Genomic DNA, 19,123 nt, shown 5'->3' on the forward strand with positions numbered 1-19,123 from the left:
TAGTGCAAAACAATACATTTTATTTGTTCACAGTTAAACACAAGCAACTGCCTTGACATTTTAGAACATTCTAATAAGGACAGCAAAACCTCCTTTTGGTTTAAGTTCTCTTTAGCTTACGATTGTACCATTTCCTCGTATTTCATATTTATGGCATTTAATGTGGATTGTTTAACATGCTTACAAAGAGCGAGGCAGGGAACAGATTAACTTGACAAAGACAGCAATTTTAGATTTAACTAAAAGCAGTCAGTTAAAAAAAATCTGTTTCCACTTCACTGATGGGACCCCTTCAAACAAACTGCAAGTTAACTACATACAGCAGATCCATGATTTTTAGACTTACAAAAGAAATTGCAAAATTTGTTCCTCCATAATCTTTGTGGTCCATAAACAAACCTAAAGTGGTTTCCATTACTATCCCGGTGCTAAAATCCTTTTTAAAAGAAGAAAAAAGCCGCCTTATCAATGAGCTTGCGTTACCACCAGGGCATTTTTGTAACCGACAACAAAAACCGCCTCTCCTCAGGACAAGGGAAGTCATCATATACGCAAGATACTCTTCGGGGCTCGGCAAAGCAGAAGGATGGGCTAACGAACTCCTCCAACGCGACGGCACCCAACGGCCGAGCCAGCCCTTCAAGGGCAATGTGCAAACCGTTCGCTCCTGGGGCTGGGATCCGGTGGGGCAAGGGGCAGGAAACCTCCACACCTTACTGAAACATACGCTACCACGTTTGCTACCACTAAGTCTTAGAAAGCCTATAGACATGTCGACAAAACCAGTCTGTCACTTACAACCAACTCTCTATTTTCTATTCCATGCAGATTCAAGCTTTGACAAAACCACCGACGTTCACCTTTACTTTCAGAGTTAGGACTGACCAACCGAAAGGACACTGAGAATAATTTGGACAGGCAGAAATGTATTTAGACCCTAGGTGTAATGGAAGAAGCGGAAATGGGAGGAAAAGCACTGGCAGGCGCAAGTTAGCATATTGCCAGCCGCTTTGAGAGAGTCCTGTTCCTATTCAGGTTAAGACGGGATTTGAACTACAACTGCAAGTGTACTTGGACTTGATTTATATGTGAGACGACTCTTAAACAGCAGCTGCCACCCACAGAATGTTTAAGAAAAGAGGCCACGTGTGATGCAGGGTAGCTGTGAAGCCTGATATGCCCAAGTACGCCTGGACCCAGACATAGCTAACATTTAAAACAAGCACACTTCCTAACAGCGGGCCCTATTCTGTCACGAAGGAGATTGAGTCTGACCACTGACAAGCCCTGATCCCACAATCCTCCTTCACAGAAGGCTCATCATTGACTTAAAACATGATTAACGCAGAAAGGCTTCAGGACAGAATTCCGATTCTCAGTTTGAGCAGGCTTCCTCTTCAGCCTTGTCTTCTAAGGAAACAGGATGAAGGTGAAGGGGAGATATCTAGAGCCAAACTGACACTGCTGAGCTGAAAAACGTGCTGCAGTCTGAGCAGAACAGCACTCAAAGGAAACCCTATTCTGTACGTCAAGCCTGAAAATGTATTCCCAGGAAGAATGAAGCCAACTTCCTGGACTCAGAACGCAGTGGTCTTGCTCAGTTGGGGAACAAAGACCAGAGCTATGAAGGAGGGTCAGGCAGCACAAGTATTTCCCTGATTAGAGAAACAAATGCTCTTCTTCATAAGCTTGCAATTCTACATACATGTTCTGCATGCTCTCCCTACTTGAGTAAAGCTTCCTTTTCCCTCTTCTCCCACCCCAATTGCTTTCCCGTATGAACCAGTCTGAGGTCAGTACCAGTCTGTCAGGCAAACACTTAAAATACCAAAAAAAAAAAAAAAAAAAAATCAGAAGCTAGTGTTTTAACAAGTCTTCAGCATATACGGTCTCTTCTGCATTACAAGCTCCAGTTCCTTATTAAGTGTCTGTTCAAACGTAACTTTCCAGGAAATGTTAAGGACAATATAAACAATGATCATGAATTAGGGCGAATGAATGGTTTTGCAGAGGTACACTGTTCTTTAAACATTTAGGTATTCAATCAGAGTCCAACTTAATGAAGACTGGGCTCTGAGGGATGGGGGACAAGTGGACAGGCAAAATAGAGACCTTTAGATGAATGCACTAGAAACTCTAGTGCTGCTTCTTTCCAGGATGAAAGCAACCCAAGTCACCCGGACAGGCAGCACAATTAACTGCGTGGAAGCTTGCAAGGAAATACAAAGCATTCATAGTAGACTCACAAATGTTAGTTTGGCCTCATATTGCACTCAAGTTCATAAACGCAGCCACTCACTGGGGACAGGGAGAAAGGGGAAAAAATACTTGCAAATGCTAACAGTTGTCCCTTCAAATTAGTACACGCTGCCAAGGACTGAATTTGAGAAAGAAGCAAGAGTTAGGCTGGGCATTTCAATTCCAGACCCAAAAATCCACTTTGCATTCGTTCAGCAGCCTCCTTCTGTTCCTGGACATCAATCCTATTCCGCTGCATGAGCTAGCTGCTCAGACCAAAGAAACATAAAAGCTTTTAGTTAAACTTGCATTCACGCCTCCTGTTCTATGCCAAGAATATGAAAATAACACTGATTGACTATCTTCCTTTTTAACTGTGGTCATGATGAGTTTCATTGTAGTCCATGATATGAAGCTGTCCAACACTGCTTTCCTGGATCTTAGGCGAGAGGCTAAGGTTATCGGGGCTTGGAGGGGCCTTTGTCTCCATGCTTGGATCTTTACATAGTTCAGTCTTTAGAGCATCAGAAAGCCTGTTGATGGTTACACCCTCCTCATCGCACTGGCTCTCACTCTTGTTGCGAAATAATTCTCGTGCCTTCATTCCAAGGAAGCTCTTGGAGCTGGGGAGTGAACCTACAGTCAGTGGGACAGTAGTCGAGGGCTCCAGCAACATGGATGTCTCCCAGCGACTGCTGAATCTCTGGTTCTGGGGTTTTTCTGGGGTGGAGAGCTCACTGCTGCTGCCGCCCTTACTGCTACTACTACCTCGGGAGCTGGGAGGTTTGGTCTCTCCATTTCTACCAATTGTTTCTTCGCTGTATCCCGCCACAGTGTCTTCATTACCACAATCCAGCCTGTTTTGGAAAGAGGGAGGATACAGTGTCAAGGAAATGGTAGCAACTGTTTACAATGGAAAGGGAAATGCTGGGGGAGGCAGGTTACTTTGATTACTTTCCATTTCTGCTACTGCACACCTACTTCAACAGTTTTCCTTTCACAGTTTTGTAGCAAAGCAGAAGTGACAGAGGGTAACCAGAAAAAGTAAGTGTCACACACTCAGCTTTGCAACATCCAATGTTTTAAGTCCAAAGCTGACAATAACCCCAAAGCAGAATGGAACTGGATCCTACTCAGTTAAAGGAAGAGATCTGTACATCTTCCTTGGATTGTAGATCTTTCTTTCACCTAACCCAAGCACAGGGGATCGCCGCAAATCTGCTGGCAGTGCAAGAAATTATCCTGATGCTGTAGCAGAATTTGGTGTAGGAAAAAAAAAAAAGGCATGATCTGAAGGAAAGTACAGCACTACCCAGACGCTTCAGGTAGGCATATGTAAAACAACTCCTTAACAACAGCATAACAATTCATAGATTAAAGAGACCGGTCTATGAGACAAACCAGAGGTTTCTCTCAAACTTTGAGTAACGGTTCAACTTTCTGAAAAGTACTTCATGAGCACTTGCAGTTTTGTCAATGACTCTCAGTAACCTGGGCAGAGTCCTGAAACAGATTCGGTCTGTAAAAAGGGGAGTAACAGAAATATTTTGAGATGATGCCTCCAAGTGCTAGGAGTTCCACAGGGATTATCAACTTCCAAGGAGCTGGTCATGAGTCCAGCATATTTTACATCACCACCCTCACCTTTCTTCTGCTGCTTCAGCTGCTTCTGTTTTTTCATCTTCAAGTTTTTTCAGTAGGCTGCTCTTCTCCAGCCGGCCAAACAGATCCAAGATCTCCAGCTCAAATGCCTGTGTGATTCTTTTCTGGGCCTTGTACCTACTTTCTACTGCTTGCAGCTGACCTCTGAACAGAAAAAGAAACCAAAAACGTTCAGCATCTCCGGATTCTGCCACAACTATGATAGTACGTCTGACAATGCACGGTTAAAATTTTACATTGGGAGCTCCTACCTTGCCTGGATTTTGACATCTTCCAGGTATTTCTTTTGCTCCAGGAAGAGGTGGTCCTTTTTAGCAAGCTGAGATTCCAGTTCAGCTATCCGTTTCTGGGAAGCGTCAAGCCTTTGGCTTTGCTGTTGAACACACAATTTTGCTTTCTCCAGTTCTTTCCGAAAAGCAGCGTGCAACATTTCAACCTCCTCGAAGGAAAGAACACAATGTTAAAGTATGATTTGTGTGTTATTTTTATTAGCATTTAAACATGTTTCTGATGCTATAAATAGGCACATTTTTAAGCAGGATGGAATAAAAGAAGCATTTCTAAAAACAGATATAGAAAACTGGATACTCTGAGGATGTACACTATTAAGTTACTGTGAAAATAACTATACATCACTGGAATTTATTAGCACGTTAACGTTCCTTATGAAAAGCCCTTTTCAGCAAAGCAAACTTACCAGTTCTGCACCAGATTAGGATCGACAAAGTCAATTTTAAAACCGTTTTTGCAACATGACCTTCATTAAATACCAGTAAAATACTTTTTTTTTTTTTTGGCTTATTATTCACCTTCTTTAATCACTTTCTCTCACGCAGAAACAGTTATATTGTTGTGCAATTTACTTGCTTCTAATTAAAAAAAGGTTTCTTTGAAGTCAGGAAGTAAAACCATATGAACCACAGACGTTTTAGTAAAGTTAATACTAACTCTTAATAGGAAAATGACTGAGCGAGAAGAGTAAGACTGCTTGTTTTAAAAAAGCACCTCACAAAAACCTGTAAAATCCTGGTTAAGATCTTTCTACAAATTCTAGCAATACTACCCTACGTTATACACTTTCACAAACATAAGAGCCCAATGTTACTTTACCAGCAACAGTCTGCTGCCACAGTTACATGAAGAGCACAGTAAAGCCTTGGCCTTTGGCAATTAAAAAAAAAAAAAAAAAAAAAATCGCTAAGAATTTACATCAAGTGGCTAAAACTGACTTCAGGTGTACCCTAACATCCCCTTCTTAGCTTTCAGGCACAGGGCACTGAAGAGATTCCATCAACCTACAGTGCACAAAAATATCTGACCAGAAGATTAAATACGAAATCCAATCCCTGAAAATCAATTTCAAAACAAAGTATCTGTTAAGTTATGAAGCATTTCCTTCATTCTGAACAAAAGGCTGAGAACAGCTTGATGATGACCTCAAGTGAAATCTTCCCCAAAAGGCCCCCTCCGCAACTCTGCAATCATACCTTTGTAGTGTCTGTGTGCTTGTGCTGCAGCTGCTCCAGGTACAACTCATTGACCTCTCCAAGAACCAGAAGTTGCCTGTTCAAGAACTCCATCTGCTGTTGCACTGATTCACTGTTGGAAAGCTTTAAAGAGAGATTGAACAGAATCAAACACTGGAATGAACAGTTCAGCAGGAGAGTCACAGCTGATTGGCACTGTGTTCACAGGGTACTTTTATAAAGAAGGGAGACAAAGACAAGAATCCAATGCATCACAGGCAGTAAGTGTTAAATAAATTAGTTTGCATAAAGCTGGTGACAGTCCATACAGAACTTCACCATATAGGCATTGCTTCCCTCAACATAACCATGTTTCCACTTACACGAGAAGTCCATTCAACTTCTGATAAAAACAAGATCTCTAAGATGCCAAGATTTAGCATTCATATTGCTCAATCTGCAAATGCCTATTGTGGAAAAAGCAGCCAAAATTAGAAGTTTCAGAAGCTTTTGAATGGAGTTTCAAGTTTCTTCACCAAAATACATTTCCCTGTGTTGTTTTTGTGCAATTAGTACTAGATTCTGTGGAACTAAGCACAGGCTTCTTTCAGAACAAGAAAGAAAAAGTACCTGATAAAAATTACCAGAAAAAAAAAATACAAACAGAAAGACACAAAAGGACCCTGGGAACAGTGGCTTTTCTTACCTTTTGAGAAACTTGGCTAAGAAGCAATTCAGTGTGACACACCTTGTTGTTAGCCTTCTTTAATTCTAACCTCAGATCTGCAATCATATTCCGGCAGTCTTCCAGCTTGGTCTGTTCAAATTAAAAAAAAAAAACCAAAACACAACACCAAACCTCACTCAGGGTTCTGAGACTTTAACAAGGACTAGCAATGGCATACGGCTGGAGGGCCGTAAGCCAGCACTGTAAATCAAGTTACACTGAGTACTTGTGAAAGTCCCAAAACAACCAGCTAAGAAACTGCATTTTCCTATTTCCAAACCGAAGACAGGACAAAACAGAACTATACAAGGACGATGACTAAGTTAGGCATTTCCAATTACATGCTGTCTTATTCTGAATTAGGACAATATCTCTAATAGAGATATGTAACTTTCTGTCAGATATTTCATGCCACGTTATTAGGAAGGTTATTTTTAAAACCAGTAAGGAGATAACATAAATTTTGTTCAGTGTCATGCTTCATACCTGCAATTCCTGGCTCTGGTTATAGAATTCCTCCCGGTCGTGTTGCAGCTGTCTGATCTGGCTGTGAAGCTGAGCCACTATATTTTCATGTTCCTCCTGAAACTGGTGGTACCTTGCCTGTTCTTTCTGCAGACTCAGTTTCAAGGCCTGGATTTCTTTTTCCTGTAGTTTCAGCTGATCTTTCTGTTAAGAACCCCATACAAAGCATCAGACAAGACACCTGCTTTATCAGTTAGAATATCTGTCCTAAGTTGCTAGCTAAGTAAAGTACTAGCATCAATTAACAGCGTGCAGGCGTAACACTTTTCCATACGTAAGAACATTTTATATAGAGCATGTTCTTAAGGCTTTTGGGGTTTTTTTTGGCTGAAAAAGATTAAGTGGTGCTAGAGTGGACAGGCTGAAAACTCCAAGTCACATACAAAGGCACAGGTTCTTCCACTGCACCTCACGCTTTCGACAGGGACTTGGGCTTCACAGCTGAAGCTACAGTTCGTTTGCCAAAACCTATTTGGAAAGCTGTTTTTGGCTTTTCTGCTGAATTATCAAATGGTGAAACTGTAGATGGAAGTAGCTATAATATGAAGGTACAGAAGGAAACATGCCTAAATCTGTAATGAGGCATCCTTCAATGCACTTATAACTTCAAATTTTATCATAGTAAATACCTCTGGAAAAGAACATTCAAGTTTTCAAAGTTTTGGCTATTGCTCCTCAATTGAGGAGTGGAAGGACAATACTTCTTCAAATAATGCAATAAGGTGTCTAGCCAGGCATTAAGTAACCACTCCACTAACTGTGAAGCCTTTAATATCATCCAAAGGTAAGTGCTGGCAGGGGTCAAGCACACAGGCATCCACTGATTCAATTGCCTACAGTCAAATAGAAACTACTGGTTTTAATAATCATGGTGCATGTAACTCGTCCACAAGTCATTCCACAAACACTGACTTTAATAAGGTGAGAAACGAGGCTTCTCTTTTAACCGAGTGGTACTGAAAGATACTGGCCAAATTAATACTTGTTCTAGCACCAGTGTGTTTAAATGACTGCTAGCGTTGTACCCCTGCTCACCATGGCAGCATTATGTTCCTCCAGTGCCGTTGCTTTAATCACTTTTCGCAAGAGTCGACGGTTCCGAAGGGCATGTTGCTGTCTTTTGAAGCGTTCGTACAATAACTGGTTGTGCAGCAAAAGCAATTGGTTACGCAGGGTATGAATCTCATCCGAAGGGGGAGAGCCTGGATTTGGAGTTAGAAGACACAAGAGGTTACTGAACCGTACTGTCCTATTCCACATATGGGAAATATTTTCTAAAATAAGCAAATTACATTTATTTGAAATTACAACTTAAAAATCTGCTGTTCTATTTGATCTCCAACACAACTTAAAATTGTAAACGTTTTTCCCAGAGCAACATGTATGTGCTTCAAATGGATTGCTCCTTCTATTAAGAAAAAAAGCCAAGCTCACCATCACCACAGAAGCCTAAGAGGACAAAACTATGACACACATGTGAAGCAGAAAGAAAAACAATCATCAGTTTTAGATTCAAGTAGTATTTCAAAGGTGGAACGATCTGTTAGATGATCAGCATCACTCTGAAGGCTAGCAGATTAAATGGTCAAAAGTAGAGATGTCTAGAATGGTGGGGAAGGCAGTTTTCACTTTTCAAAGAGGAAAAACACCAGCTCATCTCACTGGAACACAGATGTCTATCTGCTAAGCAGATAAACCATGACTTAATGGAGGGCATCATCTTTTTTTTTTTTTTTTTTAACTAATGCAGCAGAAAAAGTATGCAGGTCATTGTTTCAGCAAGTCTAATAACAGAGGAACAGATTGCCAAAACACATGAGAAACTTCCTCACCTCCAAAGTGAGTCCAGTCAGCAGATTTGCTTGGCAGAGACAATCTGAAAAATGAAAATTCAGCATTAAATAGCAAGTTTAAGTATGCAAACACTGCAAGTCACTTTAAAATGGAATGCCCACCTCACAAGAGCTTACAGCCTAGTAAAAGTACAATTATGGTCAGTCGGTATGAAGAGAATAAGGAGGAACCGTGCAAGCAGTAGGTTGCAAGGGCAGATGATGGAGGGCACAATTTCTTGGAAGTTAGAGAAAAATTCTCTCAAGCGTAGAAAACAGCATAAGGACAAAGCGGAATACAGGGTAATAAGATGAAAAGAAGGAACACAGCAGACACACCTAAACCTTAAATCTGGTTCTCCAGTTCTTAGCTTCACGTATACTAGAAAGAAGAAAGTGTCAATCTCCCCTTGGTTTCTACATTTGCTTTTGACTATCTAGCGTGGGACTTAAACCTGATAAAGTAACCAAGTCTCACTAACAGTGGTACCAAAACCACACTTGTAGCACAGCCAACAGCCCTGCTTCTTCATCCCAAGCTCTGTCACTGAAGGCAGTTAAGAGTCCTATAAGAGTCACAGCCCCTTTTTTTACACCAAAGCAAACTAGTTACCACTGCAAATATAAAAATCCTCCACCCAGAACCCCTAGCTCAGTTAACAGTAATGTTTCACAGAACGCACTTGCTTTTCAGGCACAGCTATTAAAATAAAGCCAGCACAAAAAGGAAAACCAAAAAAGTTTGCAAAGTAAGATCTTCAGTCACCTACTTGTTCAGCTCCTTAGTGTGTGCGTCCGCTCCTTGCTGTATCAGTCTGTCCAGTACTTCCACAGGAGAAGTAGAGGACATGCACTCATCATCCTGGGTTCCCTTGGCTTTCTTTAGCAGCTCCTCAGTCTTCTTGCCAACAAAGAGGTAGGCAGTCTTTGGTAATGCAACCTCAAAAAGGTGCTCATATAGGGGAGGCTGCCCACTCCCAAACACCACTCTTCTTTGTGCTGGTACTTTGCAAGGGCTGGGAGTGAGAATACTCGTCTCCCCAGAGATTCCTTCCCTGTTACCAGCAGGGCTTTCACCAGAGCCTCCACAGGGCTTGTCTATGGGAGTAAACGTTTGTTTGGGTGTTTCCCGCGCACTCTCAGGCCCAGGCTTGTCCAGAGAAGATGTTAAAGGCTCAGAGGTCTGACTGGGTCCCTGAACACTAGAGACTACCGAATGGGTCTTCTTTTGAGACCCTGACAGGCTTTCATTTGTGCGGTAAAATGGGGAGTCAAATCCTCCTCTAGGCACCATGTGTTCAGCATCGGTTGTGATCTCGGAGATCTCTTTAGATATTGCATCTGAGAAGGATGGGAGGGGGGAGCATAATTACACATCTTGTATTTCGACATTACAAACATTTCCTTAGCTAAGATGTATGTAAGGATGACAGAAATTACCTTCCTCTCTGTCCTTTTCAGCACTATCTTCAAAAGACAAACCACCTAAAAACTCTGGAAGATCACTTAAGGTTACTGAACTTTTACTACCGGGCGTGTCTGAAGAAAAGAAAAGAAAAAAGAAGTTAGTTGTACAGATGCTGTTTTCTCCAGCCTTATCACAGCACAAAACAGAAGTCTTTCACTGCTGAAAGGGCCTTAGAATTAGCCTGTCCCTCCTTCAGAGGCTTCCTCAGAGGCAGAAGCTGTCTGACTCTTGTTCCATTCCATGTGGAAACCAGTTCAGAGATCAGTCACCGGTCTGTCCCGATCCCAAAATGTAATTTTGTAAACTTAACATTTGCTATTGCACAACAAGCGTAGGCGACCGCCTCTGTGAATAAGGATGTGCTGTTTGCAATTTAACCCATTAAATAAATAAATAAAAGAGGCTTAAGTGTAGAGTGACTACTCTGCTTCCACATTAGCATTAAACTCCCCTTTAGCTTCTGATCTGGCTACACAAGGACACGCTCCTTACCTGAAAAAAAAGAAGTTTAGCCAGCTGATGTAATACAAACTTGACAATATGCGACTACTGATCAAAACTCTGAGACAGCTGCCAGGGAGATACACACTAAAGCATGCAGGCAGAAACCTCATGTTCACGGTTCAGTCACAGATTAGGAACCCAGTGAAAAACCTAGCCTGTTCTTAACTTGTAATCCAGAAAGTTCAGATTCTGGTGTTTGTATAAAACTTCAGCAAGTAAAACCAGCTTTAAATTTCACTATCGTCTCCGCTTTGAGGATGGTAAAGATTGACAGTACAGAAGTCCCAAATACAGTGCCAAAATCCCTTTCTACAGCTGTCACAGATGTAGATGACAGAGAATGGAAAATGCAATCTAGATTTACCTATTAGAAGCTGAGTTCCTCAACCATCCACTGTTGATTTCAATTATTCCACAGGACTTTAAAAAAAAGGTTCAAGTACAGCAATATAATTGTAGATAGAAAACAAAGTTTTTCCAAGAGCCTTTAAAAGGGATCATCATATCTATCCTTATGTGCAGCCTTACAGTTTCATCCAGACATGTGACACAAAACTTGTTCAAGTAAGACTTCATATACAACTTGCTGCTTCTAATAAAAAAGTTCACCCTCAAAGAATCAGCTTTTTAAAAAAAATATCCTTTTTCAGCCTTCAGTGTAGATCTGTATATTTCAACATTCATAAGTATGCATGAGGGCCAGTTAAAAAATTCTGCAAGCTATTTCTGAAGGTGAATAGTTAAAATGAAATCAAAAGCATCACAAGAAGGTTTTAAGTTGAATCACAGATTAAGGCAGGATCCTGGAACTACGAAGAACTCAGGAAAAAAAAAAAGAAAGAGAAAAAACCTGTGGAAAAGTGTTTGGCAATTGGAACATGTGTCAATAAAAACAGGATTTGTTTACAATAGGTTATTGTAATGGGGAGAGGAAAATGGAGTTTACCCAATGATTTATCGCTGTTTATGACATTTTGCTGTCGGTACAGTAAAGGCCTCCCAGGATCTGGTTTGTCCTCCTGAAAAAAAAACAAACGAAAAACCAAAATAGATTCTTTGCATCAGACATCTGTTGGAAACAAACCTCTTGGACAGTTTCATAGAAAGGAAATTCCTGCAAACAGATGGCTTAAGTAGCAAACCAACACAAGACGTCTTAAAACTGTGCAACTGGAAGTGGCGATAGTTGTCTAAACTTAGAAGAAAAGGAGTTTTTGCAATAAAACACAACGTTTTTTATAAGTCAGTTACTCTGATTTTCCTTCTCAGTTATGGAAAAAATCAGTCAATGAAAAAAAAAAAATCAGATTTGTTTGGCAGAAGAGTTTTGCTATACCTTTTTAGGAGGCATGGCAGCAGCTGAAGGGAGTGAAACATGCACAAAGTCATCTGAAGTGCAGGGTGGAGGAGGAGATGTGGCTGGCGTTCCCAAAGGTGTTCCTTTCCCCCCTGCTGAAAAGGAGGAACAAAAGTTTTCTCAGCAAGGCTCCCACTTCCTCATTTCAGCTGAATATTGTACGTGAAGAATTACACATTTAAACACTATCTCAACCGCTTACTACCTAATCTCCTTCAACTATTTACCAAGATAAAAGTGTACAGTTTCCAAAAGGCCTGTTTCAGACTGACACTTAATTCATCGTAACTTGCTTCCTATCTCAGTGTTTACATTAGTACTGCTCTGGATGACCAGGTACTCGGTTCACAGAAGTGATGACTTAAGCCTATCAAATGGCATGATGTGGCATTCCCATTTAAGAAGCTGACAGCAAAATTTACAGCCAGAATTTCTATTATAATAAACCCTGAAGGCCTAATTCCAAAATGCAGCATGTACCAGATGTGCCAAAAGCTTTGCTGTAAGGTTGTGATGCAGACTGGGATGACTCTGATGGAACAATTCCAGGGGAGGTTGGTGGAGTGGTCATACCACAAACTGCAGAAGGACTCCAGATGGTAACCTACGTAAAAGCAATACACAATAAACACAAATCAGTGAAGCTCAGAAAAGGAACGTGTGAAGCATCTGTATCCAGGTTCTGACAGAGGAAATCAGATAGGTATTAAATCTGAAACGTACACTAAGTTCTGAAGAATTCACAGTACTTCTCAGAAACATGAACTGTTTAGATTGTCACGAGAAACTACGAATGAAGTGCAAAGAATTAAAACCATGCTGTGCTTTATCTTCTGCTTTACCTGCTGTGGCTCAGTTGACAGCCGTATTGACTGTGGGCTCAGAATCTGAGGTAGCTGCCCTGACATTTGTGATAGTGTTAGCCGAGGAGTGGAATATGGGGTAGAAGTCCCTGAAAGTTTAAAAAAAAAAAATTAAAAGTATCCTACACATCAAATACAAATCAATGATTCTTCTGGCTAGTATTTAAAGGCTTTTAACCAAAACATTTCAAATCCATTCAACATACACAATCGTAGCTAGTAAACAAGAGACTTTTCTTCCAGCCCAAGAAAATATTTACTGAATATATTACATACTACAGCTTTTTTTTTTCTTTGGTTGGTTTGTTGTTTTGGGGCAGGCGGGACAGGGGAGGAAGAGGCAGTGGAAAGGCAACTTCGCCAACATTCTGTATGTCTGCATGACCAGAGCGTATATCTACATATTTCTTTTTTTTTTAAATGACAGTTTATTTTCTAATGCCTAAGAATCGGACTTTAAGTGGGATAAATTAGTAAGACGTCTTTTTGCTATATGGCCAGTTTTCCTCCAGGAAACGGGTATTCATTAGCCGTCAGGCAGGTCTTACCATAGTTGCTCTGTGTGTCAGTGTAATAGCTGGCACTGGGGTCAGTTTGATGATGTTTTAAGCTTGTGCAGAGTTTCCGAGACACAGAGTAATAGCCATCTTCATATGAGGCTTCTGCAGGGTCCAGGGAGATTTTGGCACATTCTATCACAACATCATGAGTTTCTAGTCTTTTCCACCTGCAGACAGTTTTTGGATCCAAAAGAGTAAGTTAGTCAATTATTGTTACAAACAAGAGTTCCTGGAGATACGAGGAACTGGCTTGTAGGATGGCTCATTTGTTCCAGACAGCTTTGCATGCTCCCAGCCAAAACTGGAACAAGGCACCATACAGAAATTGCAACCAGATGACTTGTGAGAGGGGGTCTCAGAGAGGAGACAAACAGCTTTGACACAGAGATCCATAAAGGTCTGCCATGGAGCACTCTGGAAAGGAGGAACAGCACACGAAGACTTGGTTGATCCTGAGCTTCAGCAGCTGTAGAAATCAGCTCAACTAGACTCAGATGTTGGTAGTCAAAATTTAGACATGCCAGCAGTGAGGGAATCTTATATTATTTAAGCAAACACAATCTGCAATGCCAGTTTCAGGTCTGTGTTTTTCCTCCCAAGTTTTGGGAATGTTTCTTATTATTACTACCTCTTTCACTCTGAAAACTTTTTCTCCCTAAATTAAGCAGACAGATTAGATCTGCCCAATATTTCAGGGGATGGAAGTTCACTGTAAAGAAGAGAAAGCACAGCAGGCTGTCTATTAAAGGCTGAGTTGCTTTTGAATGCAAGATATTATGTGCAAGATACCAAATCAGAAGGCTTGAACTGGTAGTTTTGTGCCAATTGTACTCCTTAGTGGTGCCACCCTCCCCCCTGTCTGGGAGAAGCCTGCAAAATTGAGCATTGTGATATTCAATAGGTTCCCATTTAGTAGTGTTTTCCTAGTGGCTCTGAAAAGCAGGGCAAGAGCACTACTGTGCAGCAACAAGAGTCAATTGCTCCTCTTCAGTGGCTGGGCCTGTGGAGACAAGAGAAAAGCAGCAAGTGGTGCTGCTGCAGGCAAATGAGCCTATTTCTAAAGAAAACTAATACAGCTGATAACGTTAAGACATACCTGTTAAAAGAATTGATCTGTTAACTGAACCAATATCTAGGTACCAAAACAAGACACACTGAAGCCATTTTAAACACTTAAATCCCACCAAGTACTTCAACAAACAAACAAAAAATGACCCAAACCTTAAGCCAATGAAGCAGGTCAGTGGTAGTTTCTCTTTATTCATTATAAGCAAATTCTTTTAGAACTTTATGAGGATGTTTGATCGTTAAGTCATAAAATCAAGACAAAGTCAACTGTTAAGTAGAAGACAGATTCTATCCCAGACACAAAATTAATTTAGAACCCCAACATTGTTGTTAATGGCCTTTCACAACAGTTTTTGCTTATTCATCCAGCTGTAAGCTTGGATGAAGAAAGTCTTCATGTTTACCTGGTATACCTATGAATATGGGTGGCAAAACACCACTGGCACACACTGTTGCTGACAGAAAAGGTTTTGCTGTAAGCCTTCGGAAATAACCCAGCTAAAAGCTGCTCATTAATAGCCTCTCCTAATAGCAGAGTGAACATATATACCTTCGTGGGTCCAGTTCATGGTCCTTAGATCCAGTCACTAATTCTGGATGAATTCGCACATGTTCCATCATTGGCTGGATGAGCAAGAGCAAGAAGAAGTATGTATTATCGGTACAGCATCTTTTGATTGCACTAAACTAAACAAAGCTGATGAGCAACCTACTGATCCCGATAGTTCAGAATGTTACATTTAACAGATAAAGCTAAGACACATCATCACAGCTTCAAGAGATCATCTTGCTCCCAACTGATATTTCAGTCCTCCAATAGCCTGTTTTTATCCTGTTTTGTTGAGCAGCCCTCAGTTAAATCAATGTAGTGTATTGACTTGGCAAATACCTGCCTTTATACAGCTATGAATTCCTTGTCTCAGATAATATAGAGACGAGCAGCATTTTACCTTGACTACCTCTTCAAAGGTCTCCAAGTTTTCCTTCATGCTGTAGTAAGAACGCAGAAAGGAGACAAAATTGCAAGGATACATTCCATAAAGACGATGAAAGAGAGCATAGACGCTGGCATGAAGATGGACAAGATAAATCTCTGCCACGTGACCTGGAAAAAGTCGTTAGAATCTTTTTCATTACATTGGAGAAAAGAACAAAACCTCTAAGAGTGCAAGCAAAGTACTTTTAAATTTGAAATGTTAACTGGAACAAGTCTTCCAAGATATGAACAGTCCCTAGCAAAACTGTGAAGTCTTTTGAGAGAACAGGCAACGCTTACTCATCAGCTCACAGCGAAACCAAAAATTAAGATATGGACCATTAATTCCAACCAGTATCCTGTCATTCTCAAAGCACAGCATTTTTTTATTCAAGTTAAAACCTGAAACCCCTCTAGATAGTGAGCCAGAGTTTTCAAGACTGACGACTGTACGATTAAAAAAGAAACTAAGGTTTGCTTCACTTCAAAGGTAAAAACTAAAAGCTTGTATCCACAAAAAGCAATCGCAATAGACTTGAGTCTCACTAGCCATCTTGTAAGTTCCAATCCTACTTGCAATGCAAAATGGCCCTCTACATCGCATCTCTGCGTGCTTAACACAGCATTTGTTCACACAGCCATGAGACACACACATAGATAACACTAGTGTTGGATATCAGACACCTTACAAAAAATTCAGCAAAACCAATTCATCAGAACCAATGCTATAACTGAGAAGACTAGTTTTACCAACACTTTCATGACTATTGATAGTTGCACATTATAAGAAACTCTTACATGTTGCTTCTTCCCCCTCCCCATCCATACTGGGAATCTCAAATTCCCAAATATCTGCCTCAAATGTTAGCATTTTCCCTTCTCTATCCATTAAGATCAATCTCTGCTTTTCACTGTCATCAGGGTAGCATTTTGGTCCAGTGAAACTTCATGTAGTAGCAGCACCACATGGAAGAATCTAAGAGATTTGTAAATTTTGAGCTAAGAAGCACTCCTTGATGCTACCTATCAAAGAACAGAATAGCTTGTGGGCTTAATACATCATTTTCCGCATTAAATAATCTCAGACCATTCAGTCTCACAAAAGAATGTGCTCACCAACTGCATAATGGTCACAAGGATACTACTAAACCATAACTGCATGCAACAAAGTTGAAATCTCACCTGGATTCTGCAAGCACCAGGCTGAGAGACGCCCAAAGATACCAAAGAAATCATGAAGGTACTGTTTGCCAGACTGAGGAATCATTGGCAACATGGTTATTAGCACTAGGACACCTGTGGTGAGTACTACTACATCTGTGTCAGTCTGCAAGAAGGGAGAAAACCTGCATTAGTCAGTTAATAGAGTTGAACTTAATTTTTTCCAAGGATGAAGTGAACACTGAATCATCATCATGGAAAAAGTTCTCTACTTTGAAACAGTCCTTCTGAAACCTACCATAACTTAATGAACCAGGATTATCGTCTCTTTCATCCAGAACAACTCTAAAAATTTGGGATTCTTGCTCCTATTCTGCTGCTGCTTTTCTGTGTAAAGACTTGACTTAGTTAAAAAGGGAACATCACCGCAGTTCCACAATTGAGTAGGAAAAAAAAAAATCACTGGTATGTAAAGCATCTTATGTACCACCTTTCTTCCTTCCCAGAGCTAAGCACACACAGCATTCAGAGCCTAAGAAACTGCAAATCTGATCAGGGTCAGGGTATTCAAGGATGTTGGCCAATTACCAACACAAGGGTCAAAAGCTTTTCTATTAAACCTGGTTGATGACTCTGGCTGCTAAATATTTCATAAAGCAGTAATTCAAACAATAACTAGGACCCCATGGCTTACACCAAGAGAAAGGGATGTGGCAGTAAAAATCTTTAGCTAGATGAAACAGTAATAGAGAATCAGATTTTAGGACAGGACACAGCAATTGTTCAAACTCTTTCCCAGTGGGGCCCCTACTTGCTTCCCCAGCTTAACACGCATTTTCTTGGTAGTTCCTCTGCTTTGTCAGGATAGGGGTGTAAACAGCACAGGTAAGCCTGTGGCCAGATGCCACTGAGCTGGTCTTGGTATCTCCCAAGAGCCACGCAGGCTGATCGGACATTCAGTGTTATGAATTTTTCTTCCTCTGTGTAATCTGCGGCCTCTATTCTCCCTCAGTCAGACATAACCTTTCACAGCACATTTCACGTCCATCCCTATCCCTCTGTACACATTCCTAGCACTTCCACATCTCTCTTCTGCTCTCACCACCTTTCTGACACACTTCACTCCTCTCACAATCAGATAAGACTCACACTGAAAAGGACAACAGAACTCATCAGGCACGTCAGTAACTCAGCACTCAGTAACAGCACTTGTAGCTGCTTCTTTGGCAATTACAAATTTGTTGTGTTTTTGTTTTGAAGAGCACTGGCACTTGACTACATCATGCATTTTAATGTGACTTAAATGACTAATACGAATTCTTCACTATCATGTTAAATGATATTACTGACAATGCATTCTAGGTCTCAAAACACTTTCCATTCTTTATTCACTGTTACAGTACTGTACAGTATGATAACTGATAAATTTGCAGATGGGAAAAAAAAACCACCAAAGCATGGGGAAACAGGTACCTCCTTGTAATCCAGCACGTCTGTAGCTAAGAAGGGAAAGTCTGCTAATTCCAAGGTAATTTCACCATGGAATAGTCTATTGCATGGCCCATCTACACTGCAAGTAGAGTATATTACCGTACATGCACAAATTTCAGAATGCACTAATGGGAAGTTATTGTATTTCTCATTAAGGTCACATTCAAGATATCCATCAACTTCACCAATGGCCCTCTGTCTAACTTATTTTTAGAAAAGTTTTAGTAAACTTTCCTAACTCGAAGTTATACAGTGACAGTGGCTTTTAGAAACAAGACTGTCAGTAATAACAGGATCAGCACAGAGCATTTAGTTGATATAATTCCAACTGTGGCTCCGTATTTTAATCAACATTTTATCTCTTCTCACAGCTTAACTAAATGACATCAAAAGAGAAAACAAATGCCTTGCATTACAAGTATGTATGTTTACATCAGGTGTACAAGTGTTTTGTGGACAAAACTAACAGTTCTTACCTTGAGACATTTAAGTAATGAAAGTAGGAGAGGTGCTTGAGAAAGCTTATGTTTCCAAGATGGTTGTCGTCTTATCACGTGTCCCAGCAGAGACAGAGTGGGTAAACGGGTAGCAGCTTTGCCCATATATTCATTAATTTTGTCCAGTAGATGCTGGTAGAGGATTTTGCAGAGAGCGGTAGAAAAAGGAAAGGTATTTATATTTAACTGGTATATATTCTTTTTCACCAATCTATATTCAATAGTTTGCCACTGCCAATTATGGAAACTACAGGTATTTTACAAATATACAGGATCCAAGAGCAAATAAAACCCAGCAATAAATTTAAGTCTGCTGGTAGCAAAATGCAAACTATTCAGTCCAGAAGCAGTCACTGCACTTCAAAACACTTATCATAAATAAATAATAAAAAAATTCTGGTCAGCAGAAGTAAAACAATTTGTAGTGCATTCTGTCAATCTTTTTAAAAATCCTTAGTTGCTCTCAAAATACGCAATTTGTTTTAGCCTAACACATCCAGCATTGAAGCAGCAGCAGTAGCATTACAAAGAGACAATGTTAGCCCTCAGAAAACTTTCATTTATAGAGGTTCTTTGCTTCATTGGGTCAGTTTAAGCAGCTCAAGAAACGGAGACCTTTGAAGTTCTTTAAAAACTTCACTACTCTTACTACAGAGATACTATGCAACAAGGTAATTCTATACCAGAATGGAAAAACAGAGTTTAACAGATGCTATTTAAAGGCTGCT

The 19,123-nt window shown here is 40.4% G+C and overlaps 1 protein-coding gene across 6 annotated transcripts in view; it reads right to left on the reverse strand.

Annotated features, from left to right (window-relative positions):
- TSC1 (TSC complex subunit 1) overlaps positions 1-19,123 on the reverse strand; it is a 29,210-nt gene continuing 10,087 nt past the window's right edge. For 3 of the 6 annotated variants that reach the window (XM_076355751.1, XM_076355750.1, XM_076355753.1), the window contains exons 5-23: positions 18,375-18,527; positions 16,429-16,573; positions 15,221-15,375; positions 14,821-14,894; positions 13,191-13,369; positions 12,622-12,731; positions 12,260-12,383; positions 11,759-11,874; positions 11,369-11,441; positions 9,891-9,989; positions 9,221-9,791; positions 8,451-8,494; positions 7,654-7,820; positions 6,580-6,762; positions 6,073-6,183; positions 5,388-5,510; positions 4,152-4,339; positions 3,883-4,044; positions 1-3,095 (exon numbers count right to left, since the gene is read on the reverse strand). In XM_076355751.1, coding sequence (XP_076211866.1) covers positions 2,609-3,095; positions 3,883-4,044; positions 4,152-4,339; positions 5,388-5,510; positions 6,073-6,183; positions 6,580-6,762; positions 7,654-7,820; positions 8,451-8,494; positions 9,221-9,791; positions 9,891-9,989; positions 11,369-11,441; positions 11,759-11,874; positions 12,260-12,383; positions 12,622-12,731; positions 13,191-13,369; positions 14,821-14,894; positions 15,221-15,375; positions 16,429-16,573; positions 18,375-18,527 — 3,264 coding nt within the window. In that variant the 3' untranslated portion in view covers positions 1-2,608. Of the gene's footprint in view, positions 3,096-3,882; positions 4,045-4,151; positions 4,340-5,387; positions 5,511-6,072; positions 6,184-6,579; positions 6,763-7,653; positions 7,821-8,450; positions 8,495-9,220; positions 9,792-9,890; positions 9,990-11,368; positions 11,442-11,758; positions 11,875-12,259; positions 12,384-12,621; positions 12,732-13,190; positions 13,370-14,820; positions 14,895-15,220; positions 15,376-16,428; positions 16,574-18,374; positions 18,528-19,123 lie in introns of those variants that run through there. The other 3 variants (XM_076355754.1, XM_076355755.1, XM_076355756.1) reach the window with 3 other exon arrangements.

The sequence above is a fragment of the Aptenodytes patagonicus genome, chromosome 18, assembly GCF_965638725.1.
Source record: "Aptenodytes patagonicus chromosome 18, bAptPat1.pri.cur, whole genome shotgun sequence".
NCBI classification, from domain to species: Eukaryota; Metazoa; Chordata; class Aves; order Sphenisciformes; family Spheniscidae; genus Aptenodytes; species Aptenodytes patagonicus.